This window comes from Galeopterus variegatus, unplaced genomic scaffold (genome assembly GCF_000696425.1).
Source record: "Galeopterus variegatus unplaced genomic scaffold, G_variegatus-3.0.2 Scaffold36, whole genome shotgun sequence".
Lineage (NCBI taxonomy): Eukaryota > Metazoa > Chordata > Mammalia > Dermoptera > Cynocephalidae > Galeopterus > Galeopterus variegatus.
In genome coordinates, this window is record NW_007726147.1 from 781,638 (window position 1) to 799,928 (window position 18,291).

General features: G+C 46.1%; 1 protein-coding gene across 1 annotated transcript in view; it reads right to left on the reverse strand.

The window, feature by feature from the left end:
* Positions 1–17,941, reverse strand: part of PCSK6 (proprotein convertase subtilisin/kexin type 6) — a 136,367-nt gene extending 118,426 nt beyond the window's left edge. The window contains exons 1-5 of the mRNA XM_008571193.1: positions 17,828–17,941; positions 13,945–14,049; positions 2,473–2,583; positions 1,844–1,987; positions 76–152 (exon numbers count right to left, since the gene is read on the reverse strand). Coding sequence (XP_008569415.1) covers positions 76–152; positions 1,844–1,987; positions 2,473–2,583; positions 13,945–14,049; positions 17,828–17,941 — 551 coding nt within the window. The remainder of the gene's footprint in view (positions 1–75; positions 153–1,843; positions 1,988–2,472; positions 2,584–13,944; positions 14,050–17,827) is intronic.
* Between the last annotated feature and the right edge of the window lie 350 nt (positions 17,942–18,291).

Below are 18,291 nucleotides of genomic sequence, written 5' to 3' on the forward strand. Positions count from 1 at the left end.
AGGACTCCGCGTGGAAGCGCAGCTGCGACCCTGCAAGGAGGGTGAGGGGAATAGGAGGAGGAGACGGGGACATACTTGTTCTCATTGCTGGCGTCGTATCGCGGGGACGGGTCGTAATCATTCCCATTGACATCATAGCTGGCATAGGGGTCCTGAGAAATGACATTGTAGTGAGTGAGAAGCAGGGCACACGAGAGCCTGTTTTAGGTTATTTTTTAATTTTTTTATTATTATTTTTTTTCCTTTTTGTCTTTTTTCGTGACCGGCAACAGATCGCAACCCTCGGTGTCACGCCCGCACCTCGCTCAGCCAGTGAGCGGCCGGTCTGTATGTGGGATCCGAACCCTCGGCGGGAGCGCCGCCGCGCTCCCAAGCAGCGCACTGTAGCAGTGTGCCACCGGGCCGGCCCAGGTTATTTTTATCTCTACTGGAAAACAGAGAAAACCACACGCAGGGCTTCTCTCTTGCTCTAACTCTCATCTTATACATACTCATTTTTTACTGTGGTAAAATACACATGAAGTTTACCATTTCAACCATTCTTAAGTGCACGGTTCAGGGGCACTAAGTACAACCATAGCTGTGTAACCATCACCACCACCCATGGCCAGAACCCTTTTCACCTTGTGAAACTGAAACTCTGTCCCCATCAAACACTAACTTCCCCATGCCCCTCCTCCAGCCCCCAGAAACCGCCATCCTATTTTTTGTCTATAAATTTTGATTATTCCAAGCACCTCGTATAGGTAAAATCACACAGTATTTATCCTTTCGTGAGTGCCTTATTTCATTTAGTATAACATCGTTAAGGTTCATCCACGCTGTTGAGGATTTCAGAGTTCCCTTAATTTTATATTTCAATATGTATGTTTGCATTTGCATACTTATAATAATATTCTTATAATTTTTTTCTTTATTTTTGAATAAGCATTATTTTTTAGAGCAGTGTAAGGTTCAGAGCAAAACTGAGCAGAAGGTACAGAGTTGCCATACAGTCCCCCGTGCACAGCCCGCCACTGTCAACACTCCTCACCGGAGCGGAGCGCACATCAGTTGTTACAATCAATGAGCCTGCATCGACACCTTGTTATCAACCAAAGCCCAGATATTTTCAGTATTCGTATAATTTTGTATCCTCCTTCTAAAACATATCATAAAAGCTTTCTGATGCTATTGACATAGTCTTCCAAACTAATTTCTAAGGGCTGCATAACTATCTATCAAGTGGATACAATATGGTTTACTTAACCACTGTTAGGCACCTAGGTTCCTTAGAGTATCTAGTAAATACACTTATCGTATTTACTATGTGCCAGGCTCTCTGCTTTACATTTATGAACTCATGTAATCCTTATAATAACCCTATGAGATAGCAGTCCTCTTATTATCCCATTTTACAGGTGGTAAGACTGAGGCACAGAGAAGTTGAGCAACTTGCCCAGAACCTCAAGTTGCAAGAGCTAACAAGTCGCAGAGCCAGGATGGGAGCCCAGGCAGTGTGGGTACAGAGCCCATGTTTTAACCCTGTAACTTCATGTTGCTAATGTCTGCATGATGACCATCTCCATACACCTGTCCTTCAGGTGTCCTTCCTAGATGTACGTGGGGCTCCTCAAACATGTGGACGAATCCCTCTGCCAAGCCCCACTCCCTGGCACCAGGACAAAGGCTGCTGGCAGAATGCTAGTTTCCCCAACCTTCCCCAGCAGCGTGTTCTTCACTGCTTCATTTAACAGGGGATAAGGGGTGGGGAATGGCACCTTACTGTTGTTTTAAATGTGCATTTACTTAATAATCAGGCCAGTTGAGTATCTTTGCATGTCAGTTGCAAGGCTTGACTCACATAATTTGGGGCCAGGTCGGGGTGATTCCTCTCTATGCCGTCATCCAGGATGGTGACCACCACGTTTTTCCCTGTGTAGCCCCTCTTCCATGCTGCCTGGATGTTCATTTCCGATCGGCACCGACTGCTCTTGTCTCCACAATGCTGTGTGCAACAGAAGACACAAAGCCCCCCGATGTGGACAATCCCAACCCAGAACAGACACACCACTGTGACTCCGCAGAGAGGAGCTTGCACTTGCACGTAAAGGAGGGGAACCCTTGCCCCGGCCTTACAGAGCAGAAGTCATCTTCCTCCCGCCCAGATCCAGAAGAGTAAACAAGGCGCCCCTTGCTTTCTCTGTACTGCCTATCATTCTCCATCTCCCTGCAGGGCTCTGTCCAGGGTCTGGTCTTTACCATTTAGCTGGCCCTACTCAGAGCATCCCTACCCCCAGGGCTTGCAAATCATTTTGGGAAAAATTCCCAGGAAAGCTTATGCTGCATAGCCTTGAAGTAGGGGTTTTACACTCAAGATGAAGTGTGTTTGTCTGGAGTTGTCATGCAAATGTAGCTTTGTTGGGAAGTTCACCCATCTCAGAGACACAGCACTGCAAGTGCCCAGGGCAGAGAGGCCCATGTCCTACTCACCATGTACCACATGTTGGACCAAATGGGGTCGTTGAAATAAAGGGCCTGTGGGTCGCGCCACACCTGCCTCTTCACCCTGCGCTTCACTTCCTGCTGCTGGAGCCATTTCACCTGCCAGGAAGAAACGCAGCCACTACTTATCTTAACAGTGATGTCCTGACTTTACGTGCCTTTCTGCAGGTGCTACAGGTTTCCTTTTGCATGAATGTCTGTGTTATAGTAGATGTTTTGGATGGTAAGTTCCAAGGGGACATTTTCACTACGCTTGAGAAGTGAGAACTAGCTTGTGTATGTAGAGGGGGAAATAATGCCACTCTGATAGCTTTTGAAGTCATTCTACTAAAAAAAAGAAAGACCTCAGTATATCACCTGGTGACCCTCAACCTGAAGAAAAAGGAAATACATGTACAGGAAAGGAATAAACGAAGAGAGAGAAGAAATTGGTCGAATTGTTACCGGATGTAATTTTACTATAAGGACATAAATAAGTAAATCATGATAATTCGTATATTAGAATTTTTGGCAGCCACTCAAAACATGGAAACAAAACACACAGAGAAAAATCTAGAAAGGGATATAGCAAAATATTAATAGCAGCAATTCTTGGGTAGTAACGTTACTGCTAATTTAAAATTTTTAAATTACTTTCAGGATTTTATAAATTTCTTTCAATGAGCATGATTTGCCTTCATAGTCAAGGAAGAAAGTTTGAGAGGCAGTACAAATGATATTGAAGAGCAGGGATCTAGGAACCAGACTGCCTGGATTCAAAACCCAGCCCCACACTCACCAACTGGGTGACGGAGCAGTCAGTCAACCTCCATGGCCTCAGTTTGCTCATCTATAGAATGGGGTCATCATGGGTTGTTGTGAGGGTTAGTATACGAACAAGTACATATAACATGCTCAGACCACTGCTGGGCACTTAGCAATTATTAGTACCATGTGTGCACATTCTTTTCAAGGTGAAAAAGCTTTTCCATTTGTAAAGGAATCTTGGAGAAAGGAATTCATGGGCCCTGAGTAGAAACACTTGCTTTAGTCTTGCTGCGCTGGTCCTACCTACTCCAGTCCTGCCTGAAGCTGGGGTCCAGCTCAGCTCTGGGGCCCAAGATGGGCAGGGTGAGAATGAGCACCAGCCCTGCTCTCAAGGAGTCTGCACTGTAGTTGGGATCCCACCCAGCAGACAACAGTGTCGTGTGAGCTCCCAACAGGGAGGGCTGCCTGGAGGTGGTGGCATGGGCTGGCATGTGGAAGGATAGAAGAGGAGGAGGAAGGTGGAAGGGTGGGCGGGACCAGGGTGGCCTGAAGGCTGTTTCTGGAAGCTAGAAGGGTTGTCACAGTACAGAGCTGTAGAAGCTGAACAGGTAGGGAACAGAGGCACCCAAGGGCTGAGGGGTGAGATTTCCCTTCCTTCTCTCCTAGCTCAACTTCCCCACATTGTCCTGAGGGAGAAGAGCTGAACACCCCCATACACAGCCTCACATTTAGGGGTGGGGATTGATCTCAAAGGCATCCTTGGTGTATAGGACAAAATGCTTAGAAAGAAGTGACATAGTTTGTCCCACCACCAATGGGATTTGTCTATAAAACACAGTAGGCTGGGCTCTTTAGAAATGCTGCAAAGAGCTCAAAATCAATTTTGGGCTAGACACGTAAAAAGAGCCTCAGCACCAAGTCCTGGATAATTTATAATCACCCCTGATAGATACTTCTACAGAAAATAAAACTATAAAAAGAGATATTTTGTTCATGACACCCACTGACAGCAATTTGCAACTTCCCCATATATATTACTGCCTGAACTAGAATGCTTTTTCCTAGCATAAAATACCTAAGACCATACTTCATAATCTGTTCAGCATCCTATTATAAAATACAGGAGTAGATCCCTCATGGCTCCAAGCTCCCTGGTTTGTTTCCATCCCTCTTGCCAGCCCTGTACTCACCACCCATCCTAATACCATCCAGCCCCTTCTGACAGCTTGCCCACCAGGCGACACTTAATGTCAGAGAAGGAGGCTAACTCTGCTCTTCCAAGTTTGAGTGGGTGATTCCTCCAAAACCAGTTAGCATGTTGCCAAAAGTCAGGAAATATTTCCGTAGCAGGATGAAAGATTATGGGCATCCTGGTCCCTACTCATTGCTGGGCTCTGGGTAAAAATCCCACACTAACACACAGTTTGGAAGGTGGGCTGTGACAGCACAGGGTCTGCAGCACAGTTTGGGGCTCTCCCTCTGGCGTGGTCTCAGACAGCCCTCTCCCCACTAACAGGACTGCTGACAGTGACCCAGGCACTGAATATAATAGATTATCTGCCAGGCATGGGGGCTTCTGGGTCCCGACTCTATGGAGATGGAATCCAGGTGGCCAGCACAGTCACAGAGGCTGATTTAGCAGGCAGGCACTCTGCCCTTTCTTCTGGGCTCAAATCACTGCCTTGCTCTCACCCATCCCCAGGAATGTACATGGGGATCCTGTTTCCCGCTTCCTGCCCATCACAAAGCACAAGCTGTTTTCCAGGTCTACCTCCCCTGATTTCTCTGCAAAGTGGGCATCCTGTGGTCACTCACTCAGCTGGCTCACTTAACAAAGATGTATTATGTGCCTGGTGCTAGGTTATGGGAAGCTGAGCACAAATAAATACACCTGGTCCCTGTCCAGGACCAAGGCGCCCAAGCCTCCATCCCCAGCATGGATGCAAAGCCCTGTTTCAGATGCTCCTGAGTTGGGACACAGGAGCCACCTGGCTGCCCTGGAAAGCTAGCGATGCACCAATGGCCCAGAACCAAGTAACCAGACCTGTAGCTCTCCCATCAACCAGAATTGGCACCTGTCCCTGCTAAAGAGGAACCATTTACTAGGCATGTTCAAGGGTTCTAATTAAGTAAATGGTGATGCTTTTACAATAAAGGGCTACACAGTTCAGATGTCTAAGCACATGTTACTCATGAAATCAGCTCTTCTGTAGAAAGTACAAACAGTGGGGAGGTCGTGAGAGGGTGATGCCGGTGCAGTCAGGGTGGGAGACAGACTTGACTCTCAGACCCCTGTACCTCATGCGTGTCGCCGTCTCTATGAGGAAAAGCAACGGGAGATGCTGTGAAAGATAGGAAGTATTGTTACTCTCCTGCAGGGCTAGAGCAAATGGGAAGTCACAGCCTCCCTGGCATGTCACCTGGATTGTCACTTTATCCTGAAGGTCCAATCACAGTCTACTCGCCACATGCCTTGCAACTTCTACATGGGATGTTCAGACTGTTTCTTTGTAAAACGCGTGTGGGAGGGACAGTAGTACACATTGATTCACATTTCAAGGCCATAGATAAACAACTTGGAAAATAAGGCCTAAATCCAAGTATGCCTGAGAATGAGTGAGCCTGGGGCTAGATAAAATACATTTTTGTGGCCTCAAGCATACGGTAAGAGTCGAACTCTCATAGGGGGGTCCTCAACCTTCTTATGAAGAGAAGAATTTTTCGCTTTTCAAAGCCTTCATACTGGATTGAAGGAAGGGGAAATACAGCCACATGACCAAATCCGGCCACTCCATGGGACCCTGCGCAGCCACCGAGACCTCTCTAGCCTAGTCCCCTCCTAACCCAGCGGGCCTGGGCTGCTCATAGCATCCCTACACGCCATGCTGGGTGTCTCTGAGCCCTCTCACTGAAAGCCCCTTCCCCCTCGTCACTGGGCTAACTTGTAACCATCCTTTACCCTCACCACCTGGACACTTTCTCTGACATCCAGGCTGAACAGGGCGGGGCTCCTTCCAGGCTCCTGTGACCCCTGCACTTATCTTTACCACTGCCTTCACCCCAGCACGTGGGCACTATCTATCTAGAATCTCATCTTTCCCCTTGGAGGGATGTGTCTCAACCACCCTGTCCCTCTGACTCTTAGCAAAACACCTGCCCTGTAACAAGTACTTGCTCAGCAAAGATTTGCTGGACTAAAGTACTGTCCTCTTAATGAAAAAGCAAACTGTCTCTGTCAGAGGTAAGGGCCTGTCCACACCTCCCTGTTCTAGTGTTGGCCCCAGTCTGTGATTGGATGCATTTGGGGTGCCATGATTGCTCTCTCCCCTGCCCCCCACGTGCACTCTGCCTGGACAGAGGCTGGGTTTCGCTCACCGTTGTATCTCAGTGTGCCAAGCAAGGTGTGACATACAGTAGGAGCTCACTAAATGTTTCTTGAATCAAGGAATGAAGTTACATTTAAGATTATAAATATGAACACATTTCAGATTATAAGCATGCTACCACAATATGAAGACTTTTAAAAACATACTTCTGAGTAGAAAATGCAATTGGGTTCTAATAACTATAGACAGCATTTGTCAACTTTTGTGGACGATCAACTGTAAGCAATCTGGGGCAAGAGCAAGATTTGCCAAATGCACTTTTTGCCCAAATGCATATTATATCTCCTTGCAAACCATATAAGGTGTCCTGATTTCCTTGCAGTCATATTTTGAAAATGAAACTTCATTCTGACCTTTTTCTTTTTACCCATTCTCTGTTTGTATGTTTCCTGCTAAACATGCAGCCTACTTATCATAGAAAGTTATTTGCTCTGGGGAAGAGAATTCCAATCACAGAGGAGACTTCACAATCTTCTCGAGATTACATGCACAGCAGCACTTGCTCTTTTGTAGCACATGGCGCCTCCAGCTTTCTTTTTGAGAAATCAAATTAAAATTGGGCATCTGTTGAATATCCTTTTGTAGATAAGATGAGGTAAAATTTAAAGATGCTCATAAAGAGGTAACATAAACAAACAGAGACCCAAGAGGAGCCTTGTCAGGGTCCCAGTAACTGGCCCACAGATGTCATGGGTTATCCACGCTACTGAGTTGTAAATATTGTCCAATTGTCCTTTTGGCGGGCAGCCACGGGGAGCCTTGGCCACGTCTTCTCTGTGGGCCACCGGCACGCTGCCTGACCTGAAGCCCATCTAACACATCAATTGTGGGTGTGACAAGTGACAAAAGGAGGTTTTTGAAACTTTCTCCCATGAGCCAATGTCACTAAGAGAGCACAAAATCCTGCTTGTGTTCTACCCAAAGCCCCCCCACACTTTCAAGACCACACATGCTAGAGGGGCCCCAGAAGTTCTCAGAAGCTGGAGATTCCTACAAGGGGGGCTCCAGAGTCTTGGCTATGAGATGAAGCTAAGGTGACAAAGGGCATTCACAGAGACCCCCTCCCCAATCCCTCCTCAAGGTCCCACACATCCTCAAGGCACATATTTGCACTGAGCTGCTACCCTTCCTTAAAGCGCCAACCAGCTGGGCCTGCTGACAGTTGGTTTTGTATTGGTTCTATGTTCCATGCCAAGTTGTATCCAGAGCAAGGGACACAGATCTGCAAGCTCTCTCTCCTCTTTCTCTGTTGGCTTCATCAAAGTGAAGAACAATTTCTGCTGTCACTCTGGAAGGAGGACAAGGGGAATTCCCTGTGCTGTCAACCAGCCCTGACTGCAGAGCAGTGCAAATCTGTGAAGGAAGTCAGAGGCCAGACCCTGCATCCAGGAGCCACAAAGTCACAAAGCCCTCTCCAGGAGAGAGCAGTCGCGCCAGGAGTACAATAGAAAATAAACAGAAAATAAACCACTCACTCGCTCTCTCTGTGTGATGGGCTGGGTGCCCTGCCTGGGCCTTACCCTCCAACCTGTAAAAGTGAGGGCTGAGATTAGTCCATCTCCAAGGACCATTGCGCTCAGCAGTCTGTGATGCTTAGATCTCAATTCCCAGCAACACTGACTACTCTGAACAGCTGGCTGGGCCGACATTCAGCCGGCTGAAGAGCTGAGGGAGAAGGCTGAGTGGTGGGTTTAAAGAAAGAAAAAGAGGGCAAGCGCATGTCACCCCACCACGTGCGGGCAGCCCTCCTCCCGCTGACAGGTGGCAGTTAACATGGGCACAGAATGAGTGGGGAATTACGATGGGTACATCTTGCCCCAGGGCTCAGGAATGAAAGGACAAGCTTTCATCGGCTTCTCAAAGGGGCCTGTGATGCCAAAATGGTTAAGAACCACTGAACTAAGCTAGGCTCAGAGAGGTCTAAGTGGATCAGAGCTTTCCATGTGTGAGGAACTGATACCCCTGCTGTTACCTTCCTGGAGGGTAGGGGGACCATCGCCACAAGCAAGCGATGGTTAAAGGGCTTTCATCAGAGCCCATCTCAGGGAGACACTCAAGCCCACCTGTGGTGTGCACTGTATCACCTGGGGGGGGGGGGGCAGGGCTGCCATGGCAACCGCACGGTTGGAACCCAGTGAGCCCCAGCAGTAGAAGAGGGGGAGGAGAAGTTGGAGGAACCAAAAAATAAAAGATATTCTAACTCAGTCTAGAAACCTACCACCCCCCAGATCACCAAGACACCTGGGAGCCCGGCTCCCTCCCCACTTGCACACCTGCAGCCATAACTGAAACAGCATGGAGACCACTTCCTGAATTCTTTCCGTCAAAGCCAAACGACATGTGCCGGACATGACAGTCAGGAGAGATGACAGTGCTTGTTGCACCCATTTTGGACAGGGGACGGTGGGTGTGAAAGTACTTTGGGCAATTAAAGCTATTCATTCATTTGTAAGTTAGTTCTTATTTTGCTGAAAGGAACAGAAGGTATCCTTCTCCCCGCTGCCCATCACCTGCTTCCAATCACAGACAACAGAACAGGCAGCCAGAGCTGAACTTCACATATTGATATGAGCTTAACCGTGTCCCCCCAAATTCTTATGTCGAAGACCTAAGCCGCATTACCTCAGAATGTGACTGCACTTGGACACAGGGTCTTTAAAGAGATGACTAAGCTAAAATGAGGTCAGTAGAGTGGGCCTTAACCCAATCTGACTGGCGTCCTCACAACAAAAGGAGATTAGGACGCAGACACGCACAGGGGGATGACCATGTGAGGACACAGGGAGAATGCAGCTATCTGCAGGACACCTAGAAGAAACCAGCCCTGCCGATGCCTTAATCTTGGACTTCCAGCCTTCATAACTGTGAGACAATAAATTTCTTACATCCAGTCTGTGGTACAGGTTGAGCATCTCTAATCCAAAACTCCAAATCTGAAATGCTCTAAAATCCAAAACTTTTTGAGCCCTGACATGATGCTCAAAAGAAATGGTCATTGGAGCATTTCTGATTTCAGATTTTCAGATTAGGGATGCTAAACTGGTACTTATTCTGCAAATATTCTAAATCCAAAAAAATCTAAAATCTGAAACACTTCTGGTCCCAAGCATTTCGGATAAGAGATACTCAACCTATACTTTGTTATGGCAGCCCTAGCAAACTAATAGACTAGTGGAGTCAGACACTGGTCTACATGTCCAAGGCCCAGACACTAGCAGAAGTCCCTTTACTTCGGCAACACAGAACACAGCTTTGTTCATCCAGGCTCTCTTTACAGTATCTATCATAATTTAACCGAGGTGAGCCACAATTTACTTCTAAAGTATTTACGTACAAAGAAGTTCATAAGCGAGTGATAACAGGTATAACTTGCTTATGTGAACCTAATCTGTGAATATTGAGACACATTTCAATAAGCATTTACTAAGCATCCATCTACTATTTTCTGGGTATCTGCTGGACCTGTAAGGGAGTAAAAACAAGAGAGACGTGGCAGCCCTCCAGAAATTTATATTGCACTGGCAAGAGACAGACTTGCAGGCTTTGAACTATGAGCACCTCTCCCCTGGTGCATCCATGGACCAGGGCAGTTCACCTTCCCATGGTCTCTCCTTCGGTTCTGAACTACCGAGCACATTTCTGAGCCTGACGATCCAGGCCTCCTAGGGACCATCTGCAGCTCCCCTGCCAGCCCCTTCTCTATCACTGACCAGATCCCAAGCAAACTGAATTGGTCATCATTCCTACCAAACACTGCCGCGTGCTCCCACTCTGGGACCAAGCCTAGAATACAAATACCCAACTGCGGGGAAGAGCAAGCCCGGTTTGAGGACTCTGAGCAGTCTTCCCAGTGGCAGGGGGAGGTGGAGCAGCCTCTGTGAAGAGGCTGTTCGGAGGGAAAGAGTGAAGGTCATTTGAGGAGGGCTTTAAAGGCCAGTGTGCCGGGGCTCAGGGGGACACATGAGACCAGACCAAGGAGGGCCTGAGAGGTGGAAGTAGGACACCCTAAGGGACAGTGGGGCTGCCAGATGTGTGTTTTGGAGGATCCCTTGGGAGCATGGAGAACAGATGGGGGGGGCAAGAGAAGACAGGACCTTGGCCAAAGGTGAGATATCAGGCCATGGCAGGGCAGAGTTGTGGACAGGAGGTGGAACAAGTGTGGGGGAGGGGAGGCTGCTGGCTCCGGCCTTGGAACACAAGTGAGTGCCTCTCTCTGAGACAGAGGTGGGCTCAGAGGCGGTGAGTTGGGTGTGAGAAGAGTTTGCTAGTTTGCTTTGAGACGTCTTTGAGACACCTAAGTGGAAGTGCCGAGTGAGCAGGTGAAATAATAAAACGCTTTCTTCTAAAGCATATTTTAAAATTTCACACTTCTTACCGATTCACAGTAGCCATGCCACTAGAACCAGTTGGCTGTGCTGAAAATGTGAAAAGACATCTTGTCATGGTTGTCCCAGTCACCACCCCCCTACCCCCCATTACACAGTTCATCAACTCCTGAGACCAGTTTGGTCACTTACTGTCTATGTGCTTTTATTTGCCAGGAACTTTCTGTTTGTTTGCACTTCAAATGGCTCTAGTGCACGAAACTGTCAGATAAAATTCCATCTGTGGTTAATGGAAAGAACTGCTTAAAGGTTGCATCACTGCTGGAGAGAAACCTGAGCTTTGATTAAACTCTGGGGGCAAAGTCCCATCCTCCAGAACAGAGTGCCTACTCTGGTCCTTGAAATCATTTTGCAACTTCTGAGCTTTAAAGCACTGAAATGAAGCATCAAACCAAAGGCTCCCACTGCCCTGGAAGGAGCCGGCAAGGGCCTCCCTAATAATATCTTTATCCTTCCATTTCCGTCATCAATCTGGCTGAGTACTGAAGGGAAGGAAAGGGCTGAACCGACTCATTGCACTAAAATGTAAGGTTTGGAAGACACAGGCAGCAACATCTAACTATAAGCCAGCTTGGAATGCAATCAGAACAAGTAATTTTTTAAAAATTTGTAAGACTTTTCAGCTATTCATCCACCCTTCTCCAGACTTTTGGAAAAGTTAAAAACAAATGCTTTCAGTTTGCTTAAATGACAACCCTTGGAAAAACCTAGTGACTGATACGGCACACTCAGAACACTTGGGCTGCTCTCCCAAGGACAGGACTGATCAACAAAGCAATTCCAGCAAAATGGCCCTTCTCAAAGGTGGTTTAAAAAAAAAAAAATCAAGTAAAGGTAATTAAGAATATAAGGGAAATATGACTGCACAATTCTGCTGCTAGGTCAGTGCAAAAAGGTGCTTCATAAATGTGTTGTGTGTCCTGCTATTTTGCCTCCCTTCACCCCTTATGTTTTGTTTTATTTTAATTAATGTACAAGGGTACTTCAAAAAGTTCATGGAAATATTTGTATCATCTTAATTCTATTTTTCCATGAAACTTTTTAAGTGCCTTCATGCACTCTATCAGCTTTTACGTGACGGAGCAGTGAACTGTAAATTTCATCACTTATTGAAGCACTTTCATACAATAGAGACTGGAGCTAATTAAAATAAAATACCATCTGCATTCGATTGAACTTTATTCTAAGCCCTATAACATTCATTTCCAGTTTGGTCATTCAAACACGATGATGACTTTGCATTCCAGTGTCTATGGATAATATTAAATCATCTTTTCCTTCTGTTAATAATATTAATTACACAACTCTCCAGATGTTAAGGTGTCACAAAAACACTTCGCTAATGTAGGAGAATGTTCTGATGCACTGCAATAAAGGATAACACTAGATACTTAAATAAAACAGCTCATTTTGCCAAATATTTAACCAGAATGACCAGGCAAAGTAAATATTAGTCAGACTGACAGCTAATTGATTTGGTGTGCATTAAAACTAGACTAATTTAAACAGACATGTTTTAGTTGTGATTGCAAACTCATAACTGGTGCAGATGTCTATGTGCTTTCCCTGGGGCTGAAAATTTAATTGGAACTGTGAGAAACAATCAGCCAATCCCGTGGAAGTTCCAGGCAGGGCTGAGGTACCCAGGCTGTTTACGTTTTCTCTCTTCTTTGCTGGCAGGATGCTTTGCTAACAGCCCTGCCAGGAGCTTATTAGAAAGCTCTGTGAAAAGGGTTTTTTATTTGAGAAGATTTAACTGCCACAGCCTCTGCCTAGTAAGTCTGTCCTTCCTCCTGTTTCCTTCAAGGAGACAACAGATTACTGGGAATACTTTGCTCTCACACCCATACTGAAAATAGTTCTTTAAACACACCTAAAATGAGTAAACCAAGTGGCTCACGCACTGCAGAGGAGGCAGGTGTGGGAACAGCAGCGGCAAGCCCTCGGTGCAAGGTCTCAGCACCCTCGCGCCACCCAGGTGTGGGGCTTGCTATCGGACCCCTATCGGCTGCTGCTGCTCTGTCCACACCACATTTCCCCGCGGCACACACTGTCATGACATATCACCCACTTTTCTATTTCCTGTTTCATTTTCTGCCAGCCCCACCACCAGCTCCACTGGCCCTCAATGGACAGAACCAGCCACCTGGCAGGTATTCCAAAATACCTATTGAACGAATAAACTCAAAGACTCACTTGGCCATATTAAATTTTCAGTTATGCCAAGTTATCTGTTGACTGCTGTCAAATAATAATTTCAAATCTAATAAGAAAAAAGCATAATTAACCACCCAATAATAAGAATTATATTAAAACTTAAAATGTTAGCCTCTTTTCAAATTACATGTGTTTTAATCTCAAAGATCACATAAGTTTCTAAGAAAAAAAAAGTTACATCTACTGCCCCAGTTTTTAAATTCACAGTAATCATTAAGGTACGTGTTATGACAGCCACAAAAACATCCATCTGCCTGATCTCTAATTTCATTATTAAAACACTTGCTTGAATTGCCTAGTGTTTTTGCTTTATGGGTAAGAGTCACATATGTACAAGGGTACTTCAAAAAGTTCATGGAAAGATTTGTATTATCTTTTAATTCTATTTTCCCATGAACTTTTTGAAGTACCCTTGTATCTTCTGTAATTATTGTGTACTTTGTTAATCTTTAAAATATCTAAAGATCTATATGCATGTGATTGTTGCTTCAAACTAGAGTCAAGAATTTAAATTCTGAGTCAATAATTTGGGGTCTGACAAGGGACCCAAATATTTAGAGCGTTTAGATGGTCTGATATGGAGTTTCACATCTGTTTTGCTTTATTCAAAGTAGATATGGAAAACTAATGTCTATCTAGAATCACATTAAAATCCAGACTCGGCCATTTTTAGGACCACAAACCAAACACTGTAGCCCTTAGGAAAGTACCCTGCCCATCTGTACCTGGGGGTCCATTCTGAGGAAGGTGTGAGGGCCTCTACTACTCAATGTTGATCTTTTAAAGGTTTTGCTATGATAAAAATGGTAGTAATCTTCCAGGTATCCAATCTGCAAAACAAGAAGCAAAATACCATCAATTAGTACAATCTTATAACAGCTTCAAAAATCTTCCATCCCACAAAAATATTCCCCTGATCTGAGAGGCTATTCTGTTCCTGGAGGAAACATACTCTCCAGGCACCAGGCTTCCTACTCATACCTCTGGCTACTCAGTGTTCATGAACATGAAGGCGAATTTAGATACTCCTTTTTAGATAAACAATACTAGGTAATATTCCCAATGGAGCACACACTCCCAAATCTTGTGGTAAATTAATATCATTTAAAGTTTGTACTACCTTGGCCAAGTCTACACCAAAATATTCACTTATAAACAAACTCCATGCTCTCCACCCCATGGGTAAACTGAAATATCTAAGAATGAACATTCGCTCTCAAGTGCAATAAGAGAGCCAAAAAAAACATGCAAATCCATCTGTTTAGAGATTGTGAAAAGGTCAGATGAGAACATCCAAACCCCTGGGGTGTTCCAATTTACTGCCAGGGTTAGTTTGTCAGGACATATTTCAGTCTGAGGCTGGACAGAACCAAGAGAAGCCAGGTGGCCCAGCCCCTGGCCTTCAAAGAGGGCTGCCTCTCACTGGCCCACCTGCAGCATGGCTGGCCCTCATGTCTGATGACCCTTGAGCACAGAGATCCTGTTCTCAGAGGCCTGCTCCTCCTTCTAACTTTCATTGACTGTAGAAAATTGCTAGTTGGTCACCACCCTCAAAAGAAGAGCTTTTAAAACAAAGATGGACTCATATTATTATACAGATTCTCAAGTGAGCCTTCTCAGGCTACACCATCCTGGTTTCTTTTCCAGCTTTTAATCAAAGAGTAGCCTTGAGATTAATTGTCTTCTAGAGCAGTTATATGCAGTGATTACAAACATAGGTCTTCAGACCCTCCCCGCCCTCCATTAGCCATGGTGACCACTAGCCATGTAACCTTGGGCTAGGATATTCCACCCCTGTGAATTTCAATTCTTTATGTGCAAAATGGGGATAAAACTACTTACCCCTTGGAATTAAGTAGGACTAAAGTCTACCCAACTCACAACAACCCCTTGGCTTCTCCCACCTCAGTCACAACTATTTTGTCCAATATGACTGACTACAATAGAGTCAAATGACCCAGGCAGAGACCTGGAGGGACTCGGATGTGCTGTGAGTGGCCATTTCCACATCTTTGCACAAGAAGATAAAGCAGGTGTGCAACAGAGAGCCCTCCAGCCTAGTTACTACCCTTCAGCTCTCCTTTCCAGCAATCCGGGCAGTCTGGCTGTCTCTTATTCTTGGGTTTAGAAAACACCCTTTTGTCCTTGAAATAACTAACCTCTTTTTTCACTTAAGCTTGCTTCAGTGTGTTGCTATTACTTACAACCATACAACATTGAATACCAAGATAGTCATGAGGATCAAAACAGGTACCATCTGTACAGTGCCAAGTTTAGTGCCCAGAACCTAGTGAGTGCTCAGCAAATTGTGACTGGTACTGGGAGCTGGGATTCTCTCTCTGGCTCCTCTCCAAGGCTCCTCCATTCCCCTCGTTGGGTCTGGGACACTCTGGATTTTGGTCAAATCTAGGTCTGCACCTAACTCAGCTCCTTCCTGCTGGGTGACCAGGGCATACTCTCTCTTAGTTTCCTCATGAGACTAATAACTGCCACCTTGAAGGGCTGCTCCGAGACTTGAATGAGATATATATGTGTGTGCACAAGCTAGCAGAGTGCCTGGCAGGTAGTAAGCACTTGATAAATGATTTTCTGCAATTCTGATTCTCAGTTCATTTTCTACCTCAAGATATTTTTCTGCCATCATAAACCTCATTATTATTTCCACCCTATTTTACACAGAAGCACTTTTATTTCTCTTCCTACAGATAAGTCACCTTGCTCACTTCTTCAACAAAGTTAGTTGCTGCATGTGTCAAAAGCCTCCTCCTAATGCATGCTAGAGCAGTTATTTGGCGAGAGAGGCAAACATGGAGTCTTAACTTACAGCAGTGTATAATCAACATGTTTGCTTGTGAGCTGCCACCATCCCTGGGAGATGTTACATAACTTTTGGTCTTTTAGCTCTGGGCACATTCAAGTCAATTCCCATTTAGAGACATGGAAAAGAGTTGAGTGAAATTTGCTCGCAAGGGAATGGAATAATTGCAGAGCTTCTGACCCTTAGCAGGCCCATGTCAGAGTGGCCCTGGAAGCCATTCAGGGCAGCACATGCCCTTTGGGCAGCTGAGCCGGGCCAGAGGCAGCTACTGCTCCTGAGGCCAGTCCCAAAGCCACTCAGCCCCCTGCCTCTGGGCTGCCATGACCATCCTTAGCAATGGCCCACAGGCTCTGGGCTGATAGAAGCTGTCCAGGAAAGGAACGGACAGTCCCTATAGCACTGACCAGGCAAATTGTCTCTGGGGACAGTAGTGGTCAGTGCCACATCTGCGTGGACTCTTATGTCCATCCCATGATGGGTGTTGAGGGCCTAGGTAGGGCCATTCCCACTGTAGGGGAGAAGAGGACACCAGCCAAGGCTACCCTTGTGCCCCTGCAAAGCCAGCTGCAGAGGAAGCTGGAATCTGACCATGTAGTGGAATCATACATTTGTCATTTTGTGACTGGCTTATTTCACTTAGCATAATATCAAGGTCCATCCATGTTGTGGCATGTGTCAGAATTTCCTCCTGTTAAAGGCTGAATAATATTCCACTGTGTATATATACACTTTGCTTATCCACTTATCTATTGATGGACACTTGGGATACTTCCACATTTTGACTATTGTGAATAATGCTGTTATAAACACAGGTGTACAAATATTCATTCGAGCCCCTGCTTTCACTTCTTTTGAGTATATACCACCTGGTTTTTTTATAGATAAAGTTTTTTTTTTCTTTTCCTTTTTGTCTTTTTTTGTGACTGGCAATGGATCGCAACCCTCAGTGTCGCGCCCGTACCGGACCGGGACTGGCAACGGGATCGCAACCCTCGGTGTTGCTCCTGCACCTTGCTCAGCCAGCGAGCGGCAGGTCTGTATGTGGGATCCGAACCCTCAGCGGGAGCGCCGCCGCGCTTCCCAAGCGGCGCACTGTAGCAGTGCGCCACCGGGCCGGCCCTACCACCTGTTTTTTTTTAATAGATAAAGTTTTATTGGAGCACGGGCACACCATTCATTCACCTACTGTCCATGGCGGCTTTTGTACTACAACAGCAGAACTGAGTAGTTGCAACAGAGACCTAATAGCCCACAAGCCTAAAGGATTTTATATGTGGACTTTACGGAAAAAGTTTGCCAACCTGTGATTTAGGGCATTCACTGCTGAGAGTGTTTGGGAGTCCCAAGGTCTCTGGTGCTACTGCTTGGGTCCTCTACGGTTTGGAGCTAGGATCTGTACACTGGCGGACTCTGTTTATCAACACGGGTGTGACTGCAGTCCTCGACCTCAGCATCTCATTTAGCCATTGAACCATCTTTTCTCTAAGAACTCCCTTGTAAGAAACCCTAGCAGGTCACTCCCTCCTGTCAGACTGACGCTGTCCTGCCCTCTGCCCTCTCACCCTGGCATCAGGCATTGGGTCAGAAATGTGAAGTTTTTTATCATGGGAGAAAGGACAGAAAGAATCGAGGGTGGCAGGGCAGGAAGTTGTGACAGCTGACTGCATCTGGAACTCAGGCCCAGGGACAGTCATCTCGGCTCAGATGACGTGGCATTCATGACGCAGCCATTTCCTGTCTCTCCTCCTCCCTACCCATCTAAGCCCTTCTCAGGCTCACACCTGACCTACCACAGGAGTATCAGCCGCAGGTACACCCTTCCGCAACTTGGGAGGCTGCTCCTGGCAGGCCCTGGCTTGGACAGGGTCACTCATGGGGATGTGGTCATCAGCCTGGTTCAACATAAGGGACACCTGACTGTCCTCTGGCCCTGATACACAGATTGGGGTGTGGGAAGAACCACAGAGATGACCCCATTTTACAGATAGGGAGCCTGAAGACCAGGGATGTTAGACCCAATGTCACACTGTGGGACTCCTGATCCCTGAAACAGCAATCTCCCCATACTGCCCTCAGACAAACAGGTAACATTTGACACCAAATGACATACAGACACACAATAGGGTTCAAGATTATTGTTACACTTCTGGTACACCTTCAGGGTCAAACTGACAGGGCTGGATTTAGAAGAATACACAGAAAAGTTGGGAGGCGGGCATCATAAAGACTTTAAATGCAAGGTAATCTTCTAAGG